Below are 20,687 nucleotides of genomic sequence, written 5' to 3'. Positions count from 1 at the left end.
TCACAGCGTGTTTGCTCATTGTCGTGTAAATTGGAATTTATGTGAAGATTTTGTGGATGCCATTCAGCTTGGTACAAATCTTTAGCGTTGAATGTAGCTTTTGGAGGTTCTGCTGGGTGAATGGGAGAACTTGCTTAAAAACCTACTTTCCTTCAAGGGTTTATTTTGCTCTACTTACGCATTCAAATGGCAAAAGGACCTTAAGGATTAACTTTAACCTGTGATATGTGCCCTAACTTTTTCAATAATGATGGTTTACGTCTTTAGTATTGTAGCTGAAATTGCCTAAGCGCTTCTGCTCCGTCGTGGGGCCCAAAATCGTGCGTTTGACTTGATTCTAGTGTATGCATTATTGTGTCTGGGCTTCAAAATCAGCGTTATAATTTAAAGCTGAAAATGATACTTGTCCATTACTCTCAATTCTTACCTCCATGGAAGGCTTTAAAAAGTTGGCTGTATTCATCGGATGGGTTTTATTCAATTCGGTCTTGACTTTCATCATGACAAAGGGCGTTAAGGTGGTGAAAGACGGACTTACTGGTAACCCCCTTGTCAACATTTCAACACAATATGTCATCAGTGGATTCTGTTCTTCCATCGTCAAAGGTGCCCTTTTGAAGCTGAATGGAAGATTGAACTCACTCAAATCTTTCGCTTACCATGTTCTTAATTGGCTGGTAAGCTTTTTTTTTGGAAACCCTAACCACAAACTCTATCCGTTTTGAGCAAACTGTGTTTGCCGATTTTTCCTCCTCATCGTAACGAAGACATTTCCAATAGAGATTAAACACGCCGCATTTTAGAGCGGTAGAGCTTGTGTAAGCGGACTTGTTGATAGTCATCTTAGCAACGTCTTGAACACAGTGATTTGGGGAGGAAAGTACCTGTTTGTGGTCTATGTTAGGTTCGAAGTATCCGTGTTGGAGTTGAAAAGGCGGTGCATCTCATTCAAGGCTTGTAATGCCGATTATATAAAAATTCACATTTCTAAATATTTTTTTCTGACAAACAATTTTCGGAATGTATTCCAGTTAGGCAAATAAATTATTTCAGAAACTTCCCTTTCTTGTCACACTGCAGGTATTTTAAGTAGGGATTAGAAGCTCCTTTTGGGGCGTAAAAGGAAGCACCTGTTGCAAAAAGTACTGCTCTACTCTCAAGACAACTAGTGAAGTAGATGGAAAAAACGATGTGTCACTTTCTTAGTCTGTACCAGATCTGAGGTTTCCACATTTCAAAACGCGAAAAAAAAGAAAGTTTAGCTAAAGTATGGTCTTGTTTGCTTCTAAAAGGTCATTTTCTAAGGCAACGGGGGAATTCCACATGTGATAAGTTTGTTTCAATCAGATTTCTGGAAAAAGTGACAAAACGCACCTTTTTAAAACCGCCTCGGCTGCTGGACAAATTTGAGTTAATGTATTTCCGATGTTGCTATGGCTAAAGCTATCAATATGGCTTTTTTGTTGGTCCACGGTGTGTTTCAATTTGGAATTTTGGACTCGAAAACCGTTCTTGTTGAGCAAATTATGTTTGGGCATTTTTTAGGGGTGGATACACTTCTGTTAGGTGCTAGGGCCCTATGGAAAATTACAAAGAATGTGGTTGCATTTCCACTGCGATTGGTGATTTCGTCCTTTGTGCGCCTCGGTTTCCAAGCTCTCATTTGAGGAAGCTGAAAAGGAGAATGAAACTTGACCGAGACTCCGACCTTTTTACGCTACGTACTATTTCTCTGTTTTCGGTTTTTTTGTTCATACTCAGTATATTAAGTCAATTTCCGGTCAAATTCCACGTAAATTGCAGCAGCACAAACCTCTTTACTTAACCAATGCTTCCAGTTACAATTCATTAGCAAAGGCTGTTTGTTGTTATGGGTGGAACCAACCATTAAATGTGGGTTTTTCTTCTGTTGTAAACAGGACACTATCATGGAAAACATTACGAGTTTCTCCGATTGGAACTCACTCAGCACTGTGGAACAGTCTCCACTTCAGGGTGAGTTACCCCCGAAGTCCGTAGTGTACAAACCGAGGCTCTGTCGTGGGGATTATTCCACTTGCACAGTTCACATTATGCTTCCCGGCAATGCAGATGAACCCACGGTAAAATACCATCACCGTTAGTGGTCTTCGCTAGCTTTATTTCTTTTTCTCTTTTTTTAGTTTCAGAAGCCCCTCAGGATCAGCCACTGGAGGTAATATTTCAAAAATGGTGCCATAAGTTTGGAAGTCTCATGTTTAATTTCTCAGTCTGGGTCAGTGAGTTGTCATATTGGGTGTTGTCCAGCCTTATCTATCCACCAAGCCGTGATCACATCAGGGTAATATTGACCACCGTTGTGCATGAGTAAGGCGTGTTATGGATAGTATTTTGCCTGTTTTGTGACCTTGGTCTTGGTCTTGGATGACTTTCTCAGCTTTCTTTCAGTCATTTAGCTGTGCCAATTTTGAATCGAAGTTGCTCCCTTGATAAGTACATAGGTAGCCATTCCTGTCATACAATGGTTGATGAGAGACGTTAAAGTCGCGAGAAGTGTTTTCTTACCTCAAATTGTCCGTTTAAGATAAATCCCTCCAACGCAATCACCTGACAATGAAATGCAATAATGAGGTAAAATATGACATCTGGAGTCATTCACCGAATTGGGATATCATGCTACATATTTTTTTGGTTAGGAATGGTATCCCTAGTGTTCATCTTGCATGAAATAAGGAAATACCTGGGTTTGTAAGTGCCTTAGCTTTCGGTTCTATTCCATACCCCCTTTCATTCCTCCTAGATCGCACAGACAGAATCAGGGCATCAAAGCGTGCCAGGTATGCTAATTCACAGTCCCATGTGGTGTGCAATCGGGGCCTCTCTTAATTAATCATACTGGGACAGATACACTAATGTTGTTGCGTCCCCCCTTTTAGCTGCAGACGTCGCCTCCGATCAAGGCAAGGTACGTCTAGTTTTTATTCCCCCTCCGATTATAACCACCCTGCAACACTTAACAAAAGTGGGTGTTCAAAGTTCTACTTCTTTTTTTCGGTCGTAGGCATCACAAAACCAGCCTACTACGGAATCGACAACGGGTAAAGAATGTTTAGCCCTGTTCTTTTTTTCATATCCGTCTGCTCAATACAACTTTTCTTCTACCTTCTAGGCCCTGAGGAATAGCATGGATCTGGGTTTAACCCTCCCCTCGCTTCTCTGCATTCGCACGTAGGTTTTATAATATTGACTCAAACTTTTCTAACATCCAAGGTTGAGGAGATTTATTGAGATTCTTGGTAGGGCCTGGTATCCAGAAGCGTACTTTTTATTCAGCATAATGTCAGCCAACCGCCCGAGTGGGGGTGGGTGCGACTGTCGCTGGCGCCCTTTTGGGCCCATTTGTTGCTGTCACTGGTACGGTGGAGGGGAAATTGCATCTCTCCTTCTAATGTGCCGACTTTCTAGCGCATCTCATGTTATGAAGTTTGGGAAATTTCTGTTCCACTGTTGTGAGGAAGTAATTCAATAGAAGTAATCACGGGTGGGAAATAAAATTTATCCGCAGTTTTCATGCCCTTACAAAACTGGAAGGCTACGTCAGTAATCAGGAATGTAAGCAATTCTAATATTTTTAATATAGCGATAAAAGTACATCGTGATCTTCGACCACAAGGAAGGTGGCATCACCTTAAAATGTCACCATAGCTTTTCCCCGTAAAAGTAAGAATTGGCTTTATTTTTACGTTAGGTAGATTGAGGAGGAGTTGACCGCGAAATTGTGCTTTGGTGAGAGGAGGCGAAGTTGACCTTAGATCAGTAAAGTACACTGGTTTACTGCGCTTTTTAAAATCTACGCGCCTTGGCATCGGCGTGGTCATAAAAACAGTTTTTGCTGTTCAGTGTCGCATGCCCTATGAAATGATGCGTTTGTCGTTTTATTTGCTGATAGATTTAGTATAAGATGCTTTGTTGCCGTTAATTGGCACTTGAAACTCTTTGAAATGGAGGAGGATAGAGTGTAATTTCACGTGAATTGCAGACAGCAAATTTTCACGTGCTGTTGTGATAACTTCTCTCCAAGAGTGGTTATGAGTAAGGCAAAAGGTAGGCGATGTCGTACAAGTTAAATGTTGAACATTATGGAGGTGATGTAATGATGCATTGGATTATTAGAAAAAGGGTACACGACTGCGCTTTGGTGAGAGGTGTAAACTTCACTGAAGTGATTCGTTACTAGTACACTGGGATCCTCGTAGTGCACCTCTTCATTGTGCGTAAAAAGTTTGAGTTTTTTTAAAATCACTGCAGTCGCTAAGCTTTGTCATAGTGGCTCCGTGTGGGGCCTAAAATGACTCCTTGACCTTAAGGTAAAACCTGTTTTGTGTGTTTAAATTGACCGGAAAGACGGTATCTTTCAAGTAGGTAAGTCTAGAATCACCTTCGACTTAGAGGTCCTAAAGTTGGCGGTCGCTTATGCACCAAATTTTTCATCAGATTGAAATTCTTCACCCTTCTGTCACTGTTTCGAATGCTATAGTTTTAAAGTCATTGAAACCGTGCTGCGGCTTATCTACATACTTCCGCATTCTACATGACTCCTTTGTGGACTACACTGGATTATCCTTTTGGAACGAGGCTTTTCAAGCAATCGGTGTGTTTGCTCCGCATCCATTCATTCATTCGTTCATGCCTCAAGCTGTCTGTTCTGACAAAGTGGATCTATTACTAAATCAATTTTCGGGAACAGCACGACATTAAGGCAGTAACTGTATTTTCGGGAATATTCAAGGTATCCGAGATGTTGCAGCGCAATTGTGTTGCATCCTACTGCCATCAGACATTTTGAACTCAGTGGACACTCTCCTCGGAGGACTTTTTCTCTGGGGACAGCACCGGCTACCCCCGTTTTATTCAATGTCTCATAAGGACTTGCATAAAATAACCACCCATGTCTTTGCATTAGTGAAGTTTTTTCTCCAAGATCAAAGGCTATTGACTCCTCCAACGCCAGCGCTTGAGGGGATTGAAATCCTACAACTTCTTAATCAGTTAATAATAAGTTATTTTTACTACGTTTCAATGTCTTCCCTTTCCCTTTTCAGGAGTAAATTCGCTGGACCTCTGGGATGTCACATATTCTCTTCTACTGACGTTGCTTTTGTGTGCGTGTTTGTGAGTACCCCTCCCAAATGCATCCTTACTTGTCATCTCGCTCCCCGTCCCCTCACCCCATCTATTTCTCCTCATAACCTTATTTCTCTATGTGATTTTTGGATTTTCTTGTTTTGCCGACCTAAGTTGATATCATGTCCAAGCACAAGCATCATCACGTGATGTGTGTCTGTTTCCTCGACATTTTTTATGGTAAGTAACTACCCCATTGGTCATTGACTAATACTTGGAAGTATTCTTAAAAAATGAAGTAAAATTTTAGCAATTTTCTATAATGAGGAGGGTTCGCATATGAAAATGCGCCTTATTGGTGTGGATTGCCTGTTCCGGGTCGCCATTTCCACGCTCAATTTTACCCTGCTCCATTAAGTCCACCTTAATGTCTCATTTCCACGGGTAGATGGATGACGCCAGATTAATGATTGTCCATTTCTTCTGTGTGGTTTCTATTCCTACTTTTAAATAAATATTGCTTAAACGAAATACAAATCTGGTTTATGTCAGCATAAAAACAACCGTGCTAAAGTACGGTGAAATAGCGGGTGCCAATGGAATGTAAGTTACCCAACCTTAAACGATATGCACTCGTCTTATCCGTCATTCGCTTGGGGCGTGTCCTCTGGTCATTGTTTAACTTTTACGACAAAACTTTGTGGAGTACCAATTTAAAACAAAGAACAATTGCAGAAGCGTGTTATATGGGAATATGTGTCCACAATTTCTTTTTTCTTTTAAATATCGCTGTGGAGGTTCCTTGTACGAACTGGCAAAGCACCGTTACTGACAACGACAAAGTCGTAAAGACTCAGACCGTTTGCAACAATTTAGTCCTTTATGCTTATGATGAGTAAACATTTTGTAATAGTTTAATTGGTTATTCGACTCTCCGTTTTGGTAACGGAGCACTTAGGGTTCCACCGTTGTACCTCCGCCACGCAGCCTGGCCTTCGAGCCGTGTCAGTAGCCCCCAAGTCCCTCTCAACGTCGACAGTACATATCCTGCCCGAGTGTCATGCCTTCTTCCATCCTCAGGGAAGTCTAGAGGCCCTACTGTTCGATGCGCCTGGCGAGTAGTGCTGTTGCTAGTCACATTAGCGATTTCCGTTTTGCTTGACGATGTGTCGGTTGAATGGAGTGCTTACGCTACCAGCGTATTGACTCGTCTATCTACTTGCACCCAACTTTTCTCGTAGTAAAAAAAAACATTTCGATCATTTAGATTTGCTCAAATTTCACGAGGAAATCCCACCAAAAAGTGCTCTCTTGAGGTAAGTTCGTTAATGGCACTCAGTCGTGTTTGGGAATAAAAAAACAGCACCATCTTGAAACTACTTTTCCTGTGATTTTGCCATAGGTGGAACCACTGCTAGGTAAAATAATGATCTGAGAAGTATTTCAAATTGTATCCACATTAGGCGGTGATGACAGGTTTTTTTGTTGCAGCCTCTTTTGCATAAAGCACAGTCTTAGAAGGCCGTGAATCACAATCGGCAAATCTCCAGTGCTACGATGTATGAAACGCAAGCACCACTTGACATTCGAATGGGACTCCTTCCTCTCTGCTCTGTAGTACTTGTTTTTGTGTGAAAAAAAACCTTTGTCAAGGTAAGTATCTGCTTCCTCTCTAAAACAGGCTAACTTTACCCCTTTTTTTATGCTAAACGAGATCTGGAGTCAAGCTGGGTGACAGAAAGTCGATATTTCGTGACGCTGAAGTGACCTGAAAAAGTCGTCTCGCACCTCATCATGTTAATTTCTTGTGGGTACTTTGGCGGAGAACTTATTTATGCAAACAAATTACTCCATTTAAGGTGCAGTATCTTCCAAAATCTGCTGTCATCTTTATTCAGTGAACTAATTTAGTTAATGGAATTCTTTTTCCAACTTGATATGTAGAACGCATTTACATTAAAATAAAGCAATAACACTTGAAAATATTTTGCATACTGATTGCAGGTTAAGTTATTTGCCTTTTACGAAAGTGGCTAAATAAATATTGTTACTTCCGTGTAAGTGATTCACCTAAATTTAAATCAAGTCTAGGAATAGCATTTTGCCGTTCTGAGACTTTCCTAAATCCAAAAGATGATATAATACCAGGGCAATATATATATTTTCGACGTACAGAAAGGCCGAGAGGCCGCTAATATGGCTCAGAGGCCGTGCCGTCAGGCGGATTAACAATAACTGAGCCTTGGGCGCCCATTAAACCAGAACCCGAGGGAGTTAAATAGGCAGTCAGCCCTCTTCTTCTTTGAGCACCGCCGCCGGCACTCCCCTTGGTCGACCTCCCGTAGTCTGTGCTGTAGGAAAAAACACACGAAATCCGCCCTGTTTGGGAACTGGATTCAGACTAGCGTATCCATGGCTAGTTGTAAGAACACTGTCTTCAAGGCAAGGTAACTTAATAAAGGATTGAATTTGAAATCGTTTCGTAAAAATGGGGCTTTGCATCTAATCATCTTTGCCATTTTTTCCTAACTTCAATGCTGCTCAGTCGCATCTATCAGGGTTGTAGTGAATCAGTAGCGAAGTGGAAGAAACATCGCGTGCTCAAGTAATTAACGCCTTCATGCAGGCACTGCAGGCAGCTCTGTAGCGAACTTTTCCCGTTGCCGACTCATTTGTTGATAGCATTCCTGTAGAACACGGAACTGGAGTAGTTGCCGAAGGTACATGTCATTTTTAGCCCTTCAGTTAGGGTTCGTCTCAGAAATTCCCATTCACAGCACACTCCCTTCTCCCGTCACGCTTAGCTATAGAAATCCGGGTATTTGGCCTTTAGGATCGGGCCCGCTTTCCGCTGTCACCAATGTAGCGCTCCGAGACTTTCCTGAAGACAGAAAAAGACACGATACTAGGGCAGAATATTAATTTTCAACGTACAGAGTGCTTTAGGGGCCAATGGCATAACCTGAATCTCACCTTACAGGGACTGCTAGCTTTGAGAAAACTCGCGTGTGTGTGTGGGCATGGATATACCACAGTCGCTTACTATCACTAGTGACAAGCATTGACTTTCAATTTCAACGGCTAGAATATGCATGCTTTTGCGTACCTAAGTTGTAATTACATACGACAAGTGCAAATTTCATTCTCCAGGTAATGGTATTGAATGTTAATGCCCCTCCTTAGTCAGAGGGGCGTTTTAGACATGCGCAAGCAAGTGATTTGATGGCTTTCGAGGAAAGGCTGCAATTTAAATTTTATTCTCTGAAAAGTAATTTTCAAAAATAAAGAAATTCAGTTCCATGATCTATTTACCTGTGTGTCTTCATGAGCCTGTGGTCAATGGCAGGCAATCGAAATCTATGGTATTTTAACGAGTTCGGGGCTGAAAGGTCACTTGTAATAATGTCAAGTAAAACTACCTAATTGAGTCGTTATAGCTGCCGGTCATTACATCGACAAAGTGGTAAAAAACATCTTTCTTTTGATTTTTTCAACAAATAAGCTGAATATTTAACGTAGTCTGAGAGGTAGAGTAGCAAACAGGAAATAAAGCAAAAAATTTCCATCTCTTTATCATCGTACTTACGGAAACTTATAAAATATTCAGAGATAACTAGGGTACCCCAACTACTAATCGAATTTCTTTGAAATCTACAGGTCAAAATCGTTTACATTACATGCCTTCAGCAATATGGTTTCCAACGCTTACGCATTTTGTGCTCAGTCCTCTCAAGCCCCTTCGTCCGTGTGCAGCAACCGAGGCTCATTCATCCCTTCGCGGGCAGCAAGTAGAATACCCACTAAGGACTGCATTTTTCTATCATCGGGCTTTCATTTGCCTGCCTCAAAACTTTGCAATTTGTGCCAACTTTTCCGGATTAATTAGGAGCAGACTGTGGAATTCATTGAATGACACAAGCCCTAATTAAAACGAATTAATTTGACCATGGGAGAAACTAAATTAATTCTACGAATCCGCTGGGTTCAGCGCCCACCCCACTGCTGGCAGGCATTCACACAGTAGATGCTAGAGATGAACAAGTTGCCTTTAAAACATTCTACCAGCTCATTGGTGAGCTATGAGCATTTGTTGCCAAATCCATCTTCATTTCTTTAAGATGTTTGAATGAAGACATCTGATCTTCGTGAAAGGCAAGAAATCTCTCCGTTAACCGCAATTCATGCCGTGAAGGTTATATATGTAGCGACGCGATTTATAGAACGGAGAGCTGTTCCCCGTTGAATGGTGGAAAGGGAGAGAGAGACAGTTTAAATGCTTATCTGCCAATATTGTTGATCGTAGGGCCAAAAAAATTTGCCTTTTACCCTTTACTAAAAATCACACCCCACAACACGGAAGATGGACATAGCAACGCGAGCCACCTCCAAGCAGAGGGCGTCTTCGTCACTCGGGTTGGGGGAAGGGGAAAACTGACCCCAATTTCGACCGCAAAGGTGATGGCACGGCACCCAGGCGCGCGAGCGAGACCACCCAATTCAAAAATCGATGGCGGCTCCAAGCCTGGAATTGTGGCAACCGTCAGCCAAGTGTGCCCTCAGTTTTATCCCTGTGGTGAAATTTTGGATTGCTCCTGCGTTAGCACCTGGGTGAGAAGGCCTTCCTTCACCGAGGCACAATAACCCCCATTGGTCCCACATCTTACACGGGTAATTATGCCCTCTAAAATCACCAAACGGCTTCAGCTTGAAAGCCTCTGCTGCGGGCTCGGGAAGGCTAGGGGAGAGGTGAATTTGCTGAACTGCGTTTATTTAAGTGGTATTAAGGTGCTTGACATAGCCAAGTCATTTTTACGATTGCTTTGCTAAAATTAAATGATGTGCTGATTGATTAAGGAGGCATTTTGAGGTAATACAATTTCGAACAGCAACCGTTCTTTCTAAAGAATTGAACTAAAAATCTACCTAATTTTTTGCCAACATTAAAAAAATTTTTCATTGTCAAACTAAACTCTGCAATTATCATTATGAGCAGTGACGATGGTCTCCAAGATACGGCAGATCCATCCAACAAGACATTCTCGAATTTTTTGAAAGAAAAGAGAGTATTCTTAATTACAAATTAGATTTTTGAATAAACTATAATTATTTTTGTGTTGAAAGACAATTGCCGGGAAATATCAATTTGTTCCCTCTTTCGTTGCATAGAATTTGGTTAATCATTCACTGATTGTCAATCCAACGAAAGGACTTCACATTAATTATGTAGCACCTAGAGACTTTCCCAAAGACGGAAGAAGACTTAATATCAGGACAGAATATGTATTATCAACATGCAGAAGGGTTAAGGCTACTCTCCTGGCCCTGGGGCCATCCTACCGAGCGAAAGTACGATTGCCCGAAGAGTTAAGCAAATAACTCCTCCGCTGCCCTTAGTCAACCTTCCATGCTGACCATCACAAAGTATTCGGTGCTGTAAGAAAAACACCAACCAAAGAAATAATTCAAGCAGTACAGTTGCACTCATGGTCAACCTCAGCATAACATGAACTTTTTGGACGAAGTATACGCGGTGCTGTTGGATCAATGCAAGACTTGGTCCTTAAGCTTGGATTGTGTAAATTCAATCTACTCGATGCATAAGACTACAAATGAAGGGGCCACTGGGGTTTAATTGGTCGTACTGGTTTTCAGTGAACTACATCAGTGCAACATCAGCATCTTCGATTCGGTTAAACTCAATCTCTACAAAAGGTCATCATTGTTGTTCATCGATGCAATTCACCCGTCTCCTAACAATGATACTTTTTTGACATCTTAACCAACCTACAGCCTTTTTATTACACAAAAACACACAAACATTTCTCAGGCAAATTTTGTCAGCCTGGTACGAAAAGCAGAGATGGGGCAGGTAGCATCAACATTCCAGCAACACATTTTATTTATTTTCCAGCACATAGGTCATATTTTAATGCTTCATGATCCGGTAAAATGGCACTAAGCTTTCATTTCTGTCAGTATTTTAAAGTAAAAAAAAGAATGAACTGCACAAGTGGAAACGCTTACAATAGACGGGACAGCACTTAATGCCCCGGGTTTTGTGCATTCGGAATGCATCTCTGGTGCTGCTGCCTCTACTGGCACAAATGCTTATGGATTTTCCCGTTCCGAGGTAAAACTTGATTACCTCACAGAACCGTAATGTTATTTGGGGTTTCGAAAATAAAGCGTGCCTGTTAGCCTTTGAAGGTTAGGTCTTCAATTTTGATTTGAATGAACATGATATTGTATATTCCAGGACTTGTGGCTTTTATTCAATTAAAGTTTTCTAAGTCATGTGGGCGTCTGTCACTTGTGAAATAGTTCTCCTGCACTACTTACTGGCACTTTTGCAAATTCTGGTGCTGTTAATCTTTCAATGCCAAAATAAGAATTTCCCTTAAATACGTTTTATTATTAAGCATGGTTATGGGTGTCAGATAATAGGCCTTTGCTATTTACCTCCTCAATGAGGGAGGAAGATTTTGAACCACCCTTTTTGTGCTTATATGGGCGTTGACATTGTGTGGAGGAACTCCATTTTGAAATGGGCGAGATTAGGCCCTTTGAAACAAACTTTCCCAGGTACAATTCCACGACTAGGAATAAACAACGCCTTATGCCTTCTCTTTCACCTCACACTTACGTAATGAAAATAAAGTTTATCCCCTCACTTTTGTTCGCTTGGAGATGTAACGCATTGGTTGTTTAGTCAGCTCTCGATTTTGGTAAAGAGGCCACTTAGCTGCTCCGCTATTTCACCTTCGCCGGATGGGCTGGCCCCCGGATTGGAGTACTATGGCTTCTTTCGTCTTCGAAAGAGTGTCGTGATGGGGGAAAAGGGCTACCTTTCTATATTTGGCTCATTTTCTTAACACACTTACCGTTAAAACAGGCTAAACATAAAAAAATTGTTGAATTTGTAACCTTAGATTGTAAATTTACTTTTCTTCCTCTTTCAATTAAAACTGCCGTTTATGCATTCGGATGTACCAAATATCCCAAAACCAAAGAATTACAAGACTACAACATGCCTTGTGACTACTCCGAATGCCCAAATGATGAATCCTAGGCACGAGTCAAGTAAGTTTGCAGTGACAATTTCCTCCAATAACCGCATGGGGCCAATTAAGTATCGATTTTTCATTGCCACGCTTTCATTCCTGATTGGTCAGGCCGCTGAGTCATCACGTGGCACCGCGAGGATGGCGCGAGGTGAATGCACAAAGCACGGCGACGCGACGTCTTAGTTGGTGACCAACATCATCCTCACCCGAGCCTGCTTAACCCCGATGTGAAGGCGCATTTGTGGTGGAAATGTTTGCGTATTTCGTGTAAAATATTTCCCAAGTGTCACGGCCATTGATTATCACATATACACATTGCTTTAAATTGCATTGAGATATGAATTTTATGGTCAATAAATGCTTACCAAATGGACATGGGGTATAGTATTTTAGATCCTACTATCGTCAGTGTAAAAGAAGTAGTTTCCTTAATTATCTCGTGAAGTAGTGTGTAAAAACAGAAAATGCGATACCGAGTGGAGAGGATAAAAAACGGGAGGTGCACACGCTATGCCTGTTATTGATAATATCTTGAGGGAAAATGTCCGAAGTCAGGCAAATTCACTAATATAGAGCGAATAATAATGACAGCAAGAGATGCGTCACATAACTTGCACCTTATTTTACTTCGCTACTTATACATATTCTCAGGTCCGTTAATGACTGGAGGTAAAATCATTCAATTAACTAGGTTCAAGGTACTATAAAGTTAAAAGCTAAGAGTACCTCAAAATTGAACAATAATATTTTCCCTGGGATTCCCATAATATCAAAACAGATCATAATGTTGCAATATCACTGGACCACCAATTTGAAACGAGAACCACCCTTTAAACCACATTGTTATACAACAATATTAAAATAAAACAAAACAAATAGGTTAAAAGTGAATTGCAAATATAGAGTTATCTGCTATACTTTAGTTGCATGTTTAACTCTCGAAAGCAGTAACGGGCCAATTAGGGCCTCCACCATTGTGCCTTCGCTGAGCGGTCTGGCCTCCGGGCCGTGCCAGTAGCTTCAATCCCTTCTGTATGTCGACAGTACATATTCCGCCCGAGTATTATATCATCATTCGTCTTCAGGTAAGTCTCGGGGTACAGCATTGATGGCAACGGACTCCTAACCCGGTCTTAGAGGACGGCTACCCTGATTTCTACCTTGGGTGATAAATCTTTACATGAAGGATGAGGGGCATATGCTGTGGATGGGTGAAAATGTGGCGACCCCTAACAGAAGGGCTGAATACTACGTCTACCTTCGGAAAATGACCCAGTCTTATATTTTACAGGAATGCTACTTAACAACTTGTAGCGGGTGACATTTGCCATGAACCGTACCTGCATGTTGATGCCAACGAATAAAACACGCGATGCCTCCTCCACTTCTCTACTAGTTGGATGGAACTAGGGTAGACATATGGGTGGGGAGAACTGAAATGAAGACAGTGGCAAGGAGGAATAGACGCGAAACCGATTTTCCCCAGGAACTAAGTTAAAACCCCATCTGTTGTTACGTGACTACTTTCAAGCCAGTGTTCGTACTACTAGGAATGGACACGCGCGATGGTCAGCCCATTCATCGCCCCCGATACAGTTCTCTAACAGGGCGAAACTCCAAATCTAGTAAAGTTGTCGAGAGGGATCAGTGAAGTTGCAGTCACGTATCCCTTCCGTCGAATGGAATTCCGATAACGGTTAGGTTAGCTTATGGATGTTTTCTTTAGAGCACCGACTATGCTCTGTTGGCTGACCAAGGGGAGCGCCGGCTACGACACTCAAAAGGAGAGAGGGGCTATGTAATACGTTGGTTGTTTGTTTGACTCTCGGTTTTGGTAAAGAAGCCACTTTGGGTCTTCACTATTGTATTTCGGCCCTCGACCCATGTCAAAAACCTCAAGCCCTACTATACGTCAAATATGCATACATATTTCGCCCAAGTACTATGTCTTTTTTCGTCTTCTGGGAAGTCGCAGGGCAGTACATCATCATTTGGACAGGAAAAAAAAAATAAGCACAGTGCCCTCAGGAATTGCGTTATTCTCACATTCCCATTTAATGCCGTGAAAGTTCTCAGCATAGACGTGCAAGGACAATTCATATTTTTTTTATTTTGCCTCTACGTCAATGATCTGTTAGGGAAGAACTGTATCATTATTCCATTATGATGGTGTCTACTTCATTAACAATCATGCAACAGCTTACCGCGTCGGTCTTTTCTGTGTAGCCAACGTAAGAAATTTAAACAATTCAAACATTAAAATAATCAACCCTTCTCCGTTTTCTCATCCCCACTTTTATGGGCAGTTCTTTGAGTAGGTAGCACACTGGTACATATTTTTAGCCAGTGATCATAGCATAGAATAAGGCGGCTAAATCTCCCGAGTGATTCCCAGCTAACAGCATTGCCTCGACTTGCCTTGATCGGCCAAAATTGTTAAGCAATAGGCATTTTTAAAAATTTATAACTGTCGTTATTTTTGTTGTTGAAAGCATGATTGCTTGCAATATCGTCCGTAACAGGGCAGCATTACCAAAGGTTAATGGCCCCTAAGCTAAAAGTACGTTGAATGCAGTGCGGTTGCATCCATGTTTATCTGGTAGTGTGACAGAAACAACAGCATCAACAGTAGGGCTAACCGCCGTCTCTTTGAAATGGTACCAAATCCTAGCGTGTGATCCGTCGACTGAACATTAGGGTCAAGTCACTCATTCATTGGCCCAGCTTTCACTTTACACTCTTTTTGATACGAATTCCTCCAATTGTATCTTAGAACATTTCTTCAAGTCAAAATTCTTTCGCGCCAATCTTGAGAAGAAAAAACTTGGTAAGAAATATGATTACATTTATCCTGTTTACAAGGTTATATTAGCAGTTAGTATCCAAAAGAACTCAAGTTTGCTCTTAGCTGAATAGAGGTAAAGCTATAGTATAGCATCACTGAGTCTTCTTATATATTAAAAATATGTAAAAATGGGGAGAATTTGATTGCCTAGGAGATGAACTGCACGAACACTTCCAACTCCTGCATCACAGGTGGTGGATGGCCACATCCAGAGACATCAGCATCGGTACAAATGAGTAGAAAAATAAAAATCTGGAAAATTGACGGTGTTTAAAAATTGGGGGGTTAAGCACGGTGGAAATCAGTATTTTTTGATGAGATCTGTAGCTTTGTAGATCACTACTGCAAAAACGTCCATGTTCTGAGTAAACCAGTAAACTTGGCTCGAATCTTTGTTTATGTGAAGTTATAGTGTTGCAAAAATGATTTCAATAAAAATTTAGAACTCTTGCTCTGCGCAGGTAAAAAGGTAGGTGGAATTTTAAATTTTGCATTTTGGCAAAGAAATTTATCAAATGTCGAGAGCCTTCATTCACCAATGGGAATTCAAACAAGTCAGTTAAGAATTAATGAGTACTGCTTTTGGCAAGAAACTTTGAAAATTGGTTGAAGATTTTGAAAATTCACCCAAGAGTTTCGCCACTTCACTTCTTGTTTTCGAAAGTGTAACTCCGCGGCTTACGAATGCATTATATCCAAATGTGGAATTTGGGTGCAATTTGCGATTTGAAAAGCCAATTGTTCCTCCACTTTTTATTTGGAGATTAATTTTTCCGAAAAGGTATTTAACTACCTGTTAAAAAATTCATTGGTACTTGAGTAGCTTTTAATGGATATTTTGTAATGCGTCGGTTGTTTGCCTAGCTCTTGATTTTTTTTTATGAAGGAGCCACTTAAGTGCTCCACCGTTGTATCTTCGCCGGGTGTGCTGGCCTGTGGGCCAGGCCAGTAGCCCTAGGCCCTGCTGCACGTCGCCAATACATATTCTGCCCGAGTATTATGTCTTCTTTCGTCTTCAGGGTAGTCTCAGAGCGCTAGAATTTTAGGAGTTATTCAGCCACACTTAGCCCCAAAACGAAGTCGTTCCTGTCTTGAAAACCGTGTTTAGTTAGAAGAATACCTCATGATAAACGGTAGGCACAATCTTCCACGCTGAAGCTGCATAGGCACACAAAACACTTCTGTGTGATTTAAGAATAGGTTTTATTTTTAAATTTAGTGTGAACTCATCTTCAATTCATTTAGAGACCAATGGGACACTTTTCTGGGTTGTCAACAAAATAGGTCGGTGAGTTCTTCAGAAGTAGTAGTTGAAACCCGAAGTCAGCGAAGCAGAGGATAAAGTCAACAAAACAAAACTTCCCTAAAATACACTCAGAGCTCTTGAAGAGAAACGTAGACGGGGACATAAGATCTATGCAAAAATGATGATCCATCTCAGGGCCAGGTCCCTGCGTCCCAGGAATTTCACGCACTAGCTGCCCTTGGATTGAAAGGGCGAAAACAGATGACTTACGCAAATACCTCCACCAAAACTTTCAGGTACTTGAAACCATCGAAGTCGAATGTTTCGTTGACTAACTAATCTGTCCTAATATTTTGTTCAACAAAAAAATTAGTCACGAAAGTCCACAAAAGAGAACTTTAAAATTGTTAATAATATGAAAATTTCACAAGTTTGGTGAAACTCTTCCAAGTAGTTACTACAAGTATGCAAAGTGAAATTTCTCATTATGCAATTTTTGACAAGTGCCAGATTTTATTCCTAAAAACGTGTTTTATGCTAATTTATTTGTTTTACATTCCGCCTGATCATTGGATACATTGTAGCTCCCTGGGACTTCGCTGAAGACGAAAGAGGACACAATCCTCGGGCAGAATATGTATTGTCGGTATACAAAAGTGCTGGAGGGGCGGGACCATTGACGTGCCTCTAGGCCGTGCCACCCATCGGAAGTACAAAGGCGGAGCCTCAGTTCCCGCGAAAACAAGACGAAAACCTAACTTTTGCTTGCTATTAACGTAAACAGTTTTTGGCCTAAGAGGTCTTGCGAAAATGGTTAGTATTACACCGATGGCAAATCAAATAAAAGCAACATATCCGGACTTGTGGTTACTCTATTGTTTGTTTAGGCATTAATGGACAGAGGCGAACCCATCAGCGTTGCAAAAATACTACGCCCCATTTTCAATAACTGACTCAGTTCAGGATAACTTATTGCACCAAACCATGTGCCACAGAAAGTTTATGTGAGCTTAAAACAATAAAACAGACCTGAGGATACTCATATTCTCTCAGCTCTTGCCATAGATATTGCTCAAAACGGGTGTCAAATTAAAGCAGTAAATACTCTGAGCTGTGGTGGTAGAGTCTTCTCTGTGACTCACATTTGCAAAATAAGACTGGGAGTAGATTTTGAGCCTGAAGTATGAAAAGCATCTGCTTTCAACTCAATTTTTCGCTTTTGTGTAATTATGCGATTCTTTGCAGCATTATTGGTTATTTACTAATCCCCAACCAAGTCGCTTTTTTGGTTTCCGGAAAAAAGAACAGTCAGTATTCATTTTTTTTAACTATTTGTTTGAAAATTTGGTGTAAATTTGCTGTTGGTGGACAAAAATCCCGAAGCTGCTTTTTGCTCCCAATGTGACGCTAACCGTAGACTCGTGCCTTCAAAGCGGAATGTGATTGCGTTTTTGAAGAAAGTGGTAGCGCTGCCAGAGGCATAATACTTTATTAACTACAAAACTTTGTATATGCCATTAAAATTACTTGAAAAGTGTTCTGACAGGGATAATTTAACTGAGCAAAAAACACCACTTTAGTAATAAACCTTAAGGAGATGCAATGGTTGAATCTCAGACTTGTTGAGGACTGAAAATCTAAGACGATCATTTGATGCACTTAAAGAAATTGAAAGCGTCAGTATTCAAGTCATATCTCCTATTCAGTCTATTCAGCTTCTGCATAGTTCCCATGTAGCTGTAATTTATGAACCAAGTGTCCTGCGTTGTCTTTCCTGCAGGCTGGGAAGATGGCAGCGCAATGGACTGTGATTGACGTCATTTGTCTCCTATCCGAAGGATTTGAGAAAAATTCACGTATGGCGAACTGGATACAAGTTGGATGAGACTTGAAGCAAAATGTTAGAGCGGTCATACAAAGCCATGCGAATTCGCAAGGAAAATAAAAAGGAATTGTTACTGCTAAAAACTCTCGTTTTTTTGAGCTTATCTCGCATCCGAGTCCATTGGAGCCTGATCTGAATCCAACGGATTAAACTTCATTGTCATGTTAACACCGGAAGAGTAAAAAAGAGGGGAAATTGAATCGTTAGGAGTTGTCGGAGGTCACAAATTTGCCGCAAAAATGGCTAGACATCTCCAAAATTCATTCATATTTTTCTTACCGCAAGCTATCGCCCTGTCTTTAGCTCTGCTCCCCAATGAAAGCCTTTCATCAGTCAGTGGACGCAACTGGCTGCGTCGCATTGAAATGCCTTGCAAATTCTGAACTGAAAACCTTCTACTTTTCAAGATAATTGATCATTCTACTCTTGTTTATCTCTGACAGCGCTTTAGAGTACTCTCGCTGGCTACCGAAATGATAAATACCACAGTGCAACAAAATGGCACCTAAAAACCGAGATGGATGCAATGCCGCATGAAGCCATTTGCCTTGGTTGTGTATATCATTGGAAGAAGATGCAAATAACTCCGTTACGCTTTTCTGTGCTTCTAACACTCATCTCACAGTACATGACCGTGTTAATTTATGCGTGTTTACTTAACAATGTTAAAACTCCTTTTTTTACTAGATTCCACCATTGGAGTCCTCATTTTTCACAATAGATGGCATGACGCACATTATATTACTTGTAGTGCTAGTTTTCTAACCTTCCAATACGATTACAATAAAGTTACTTCCGGGTACGCGCGACTCACGCCTCAATATTCTGCCGCCAGTAATGGTCCACTCATTCTTAAAAGGAAACACGACTTATTGCTGGCTGTATCCCAAAACGTCACAAAAGGATGGTTTCTGACATTAGTGCCATCTTTCATCTTTCAAGAATTGCTGCAGATATCGACATGGGCATAATTGTGTGTGATTATGATCTAATCCCTACTGCTTTTGTAAATGATTCTGCAAAAACCAATCGCTTTCTACAGTACGCTCACATATAAATGAATTCCAGCCTTGAGCATTACTTTTCGGCAGAGAATATGACACTTAGGAATTTCATCAAAATTTGCAAATGCATTGCTGATGATGGGTATTATATCCATGATGCAAAGCTGTTGCCCAATCCTCCTTCTCATCCCGCAGATGATCACAATTTCACTGAGCGACTTTTTACGATTGAATTAAAATGATTGACCTTGGGGAGTGTTGGGAACGTGGCTCAAAACAGGAAGGAAGTTGTTCTGTAGAATGATAGAGATTTTAACTGCATTTACTCTCTATGGTAGAGCACTTATTTTGGTGGCATGTCGAATTGCACACACCGTTTAGGTTATTAGTTCTCCGGCTACTTCCACACACCTTGAGAGATAACTCAAACCCTACATTGGTTACTGCCTTTGAAAAAAACCACAGGATCCCAGGGTATCGAATTCACCTAGCGCTTGAAATGAGTTATCAAAATGTGCTTCTCTATTAGGTAGCAGAATAGCTGTTTAGAAAAATAAAAAGCGTACTCATACCCTATTCTCTAGGGGATGGTAAACACACATCGAACACTCCGACATATTTTACAGTATTTAGAGTTATCAATTTTATTCACATCATTATTCACTACCAAATTTTAAAACAATTGGAAATCGCGTTTTAAATGAATTGCCCTGGTTTGGAATCAAGAATATCCGAACAGCTGGCTTGGCCTTAGGGAAAGCAGATTTTTTTGACAGGGAAGTTGGTGCAGTGGAAACACATTCTATGATGATATCAAAAAGGGGATTTATGAACAATTCATATTTCCTCATAGACAGTTTTTAAACAAATAAGCACAAGTTCAAATTGTGAAATCTACATGGCCAGGAAACTAACAAATGCTTTTATTACTTGGTAATTCCAAAGCCCAAGTGGTAAATTAACCCCTAATTACAATTCAGATCGCCAACAAGTCACGTGTCTTTACCAAACAAAAATGTAAAGTCCTCATGCAAGTACGATTGGAATCAGCAACTAATCCTAACGCGCAGCCCCTGAAGTCCACGTGATACGAATTCACCCTGATCGAGACATTTATTCGGTTGAGAATGTCTAACAGCTGAACAATTCATGTAGGAGATGCGTTTCTAGCTCAGCGCGAAATTGACATCAGTAAATATTAAATGATTGACGAAAAAGTGGTCTCGCAAATAAGCCATTCATAAGGCCGTCAAGTCAGTGATCACTGTTGTGTCAGGATTACATGATTGAGCAATCCCTATTGAGAAGAGGAGCAAAAAACATTAAATTTGGGGAGGATATAATTCAACCGCGTTATTTTTTGGAAGGACTAATCGATAAACCAACAGGCCAATGGTGTTTCTACAGGTGGCGTGCACGGCATTCCAATTTGATTGGTTCACTCTAACTAATGAGGCTCGCGAAAATGTGGCCAATCAAAGTGGAGCGATCCACTGTCAAACTATTAATGTAAGGCATTGCCGTTGGACAGAAATTCATG

The 20,687-nt window shown here is 40.9% G+C and overlaps 1 protein-coding gene across 1 annotated transcript; it reads left to right on the top strand. All coding sequences in view use genetic code 11, as the record gives it.

Annotated features, from left to right (window-relative positions):
• Positions 1-431: 431 nt before the first annotated feature.
• Positions 432-13,032, top strand: EGR_00399 (hypothetical protein; the record flags this gene model as incomplete). Its single annotated transcript, XM_024489648.1, has 7 exons — positions 432-677; positions 1,762-1,995; positions 4,474-4,630; positions 6,371-6,419; positions 10,894-11,047; positions 12,033-12,183; positions 12,866-13,032. The coding sequence occupies 7 exons, from the start codon at positions 432-434 to the stop codon at positions 13,030-13,032; spliced, it is 1,158 nt and encodes a 385-aa protein (XP_024356326.1).
• Between the last annotated feature and the right edge of the window lie 7,655 nt (positions 13,033-20,687).

Source organism: Echinococcus granulosus (genome assembly GCF_000524195.1).
Source record: "Echinococcus granulosus chromosome Unknown EG_S00001, whole genome shotgun sequence".
Taxonomy (NCBI): domain Eukaryota; kingdom Metazoa; phylum Platyhelminthes; class Cestoda; order Cyclophyllidea; family Taeniidae; genus Echinococcus; species Echinococcus granulosus.
This window is presented reverse-complemented; position numbering and strand designations above follow the sequence as displayed.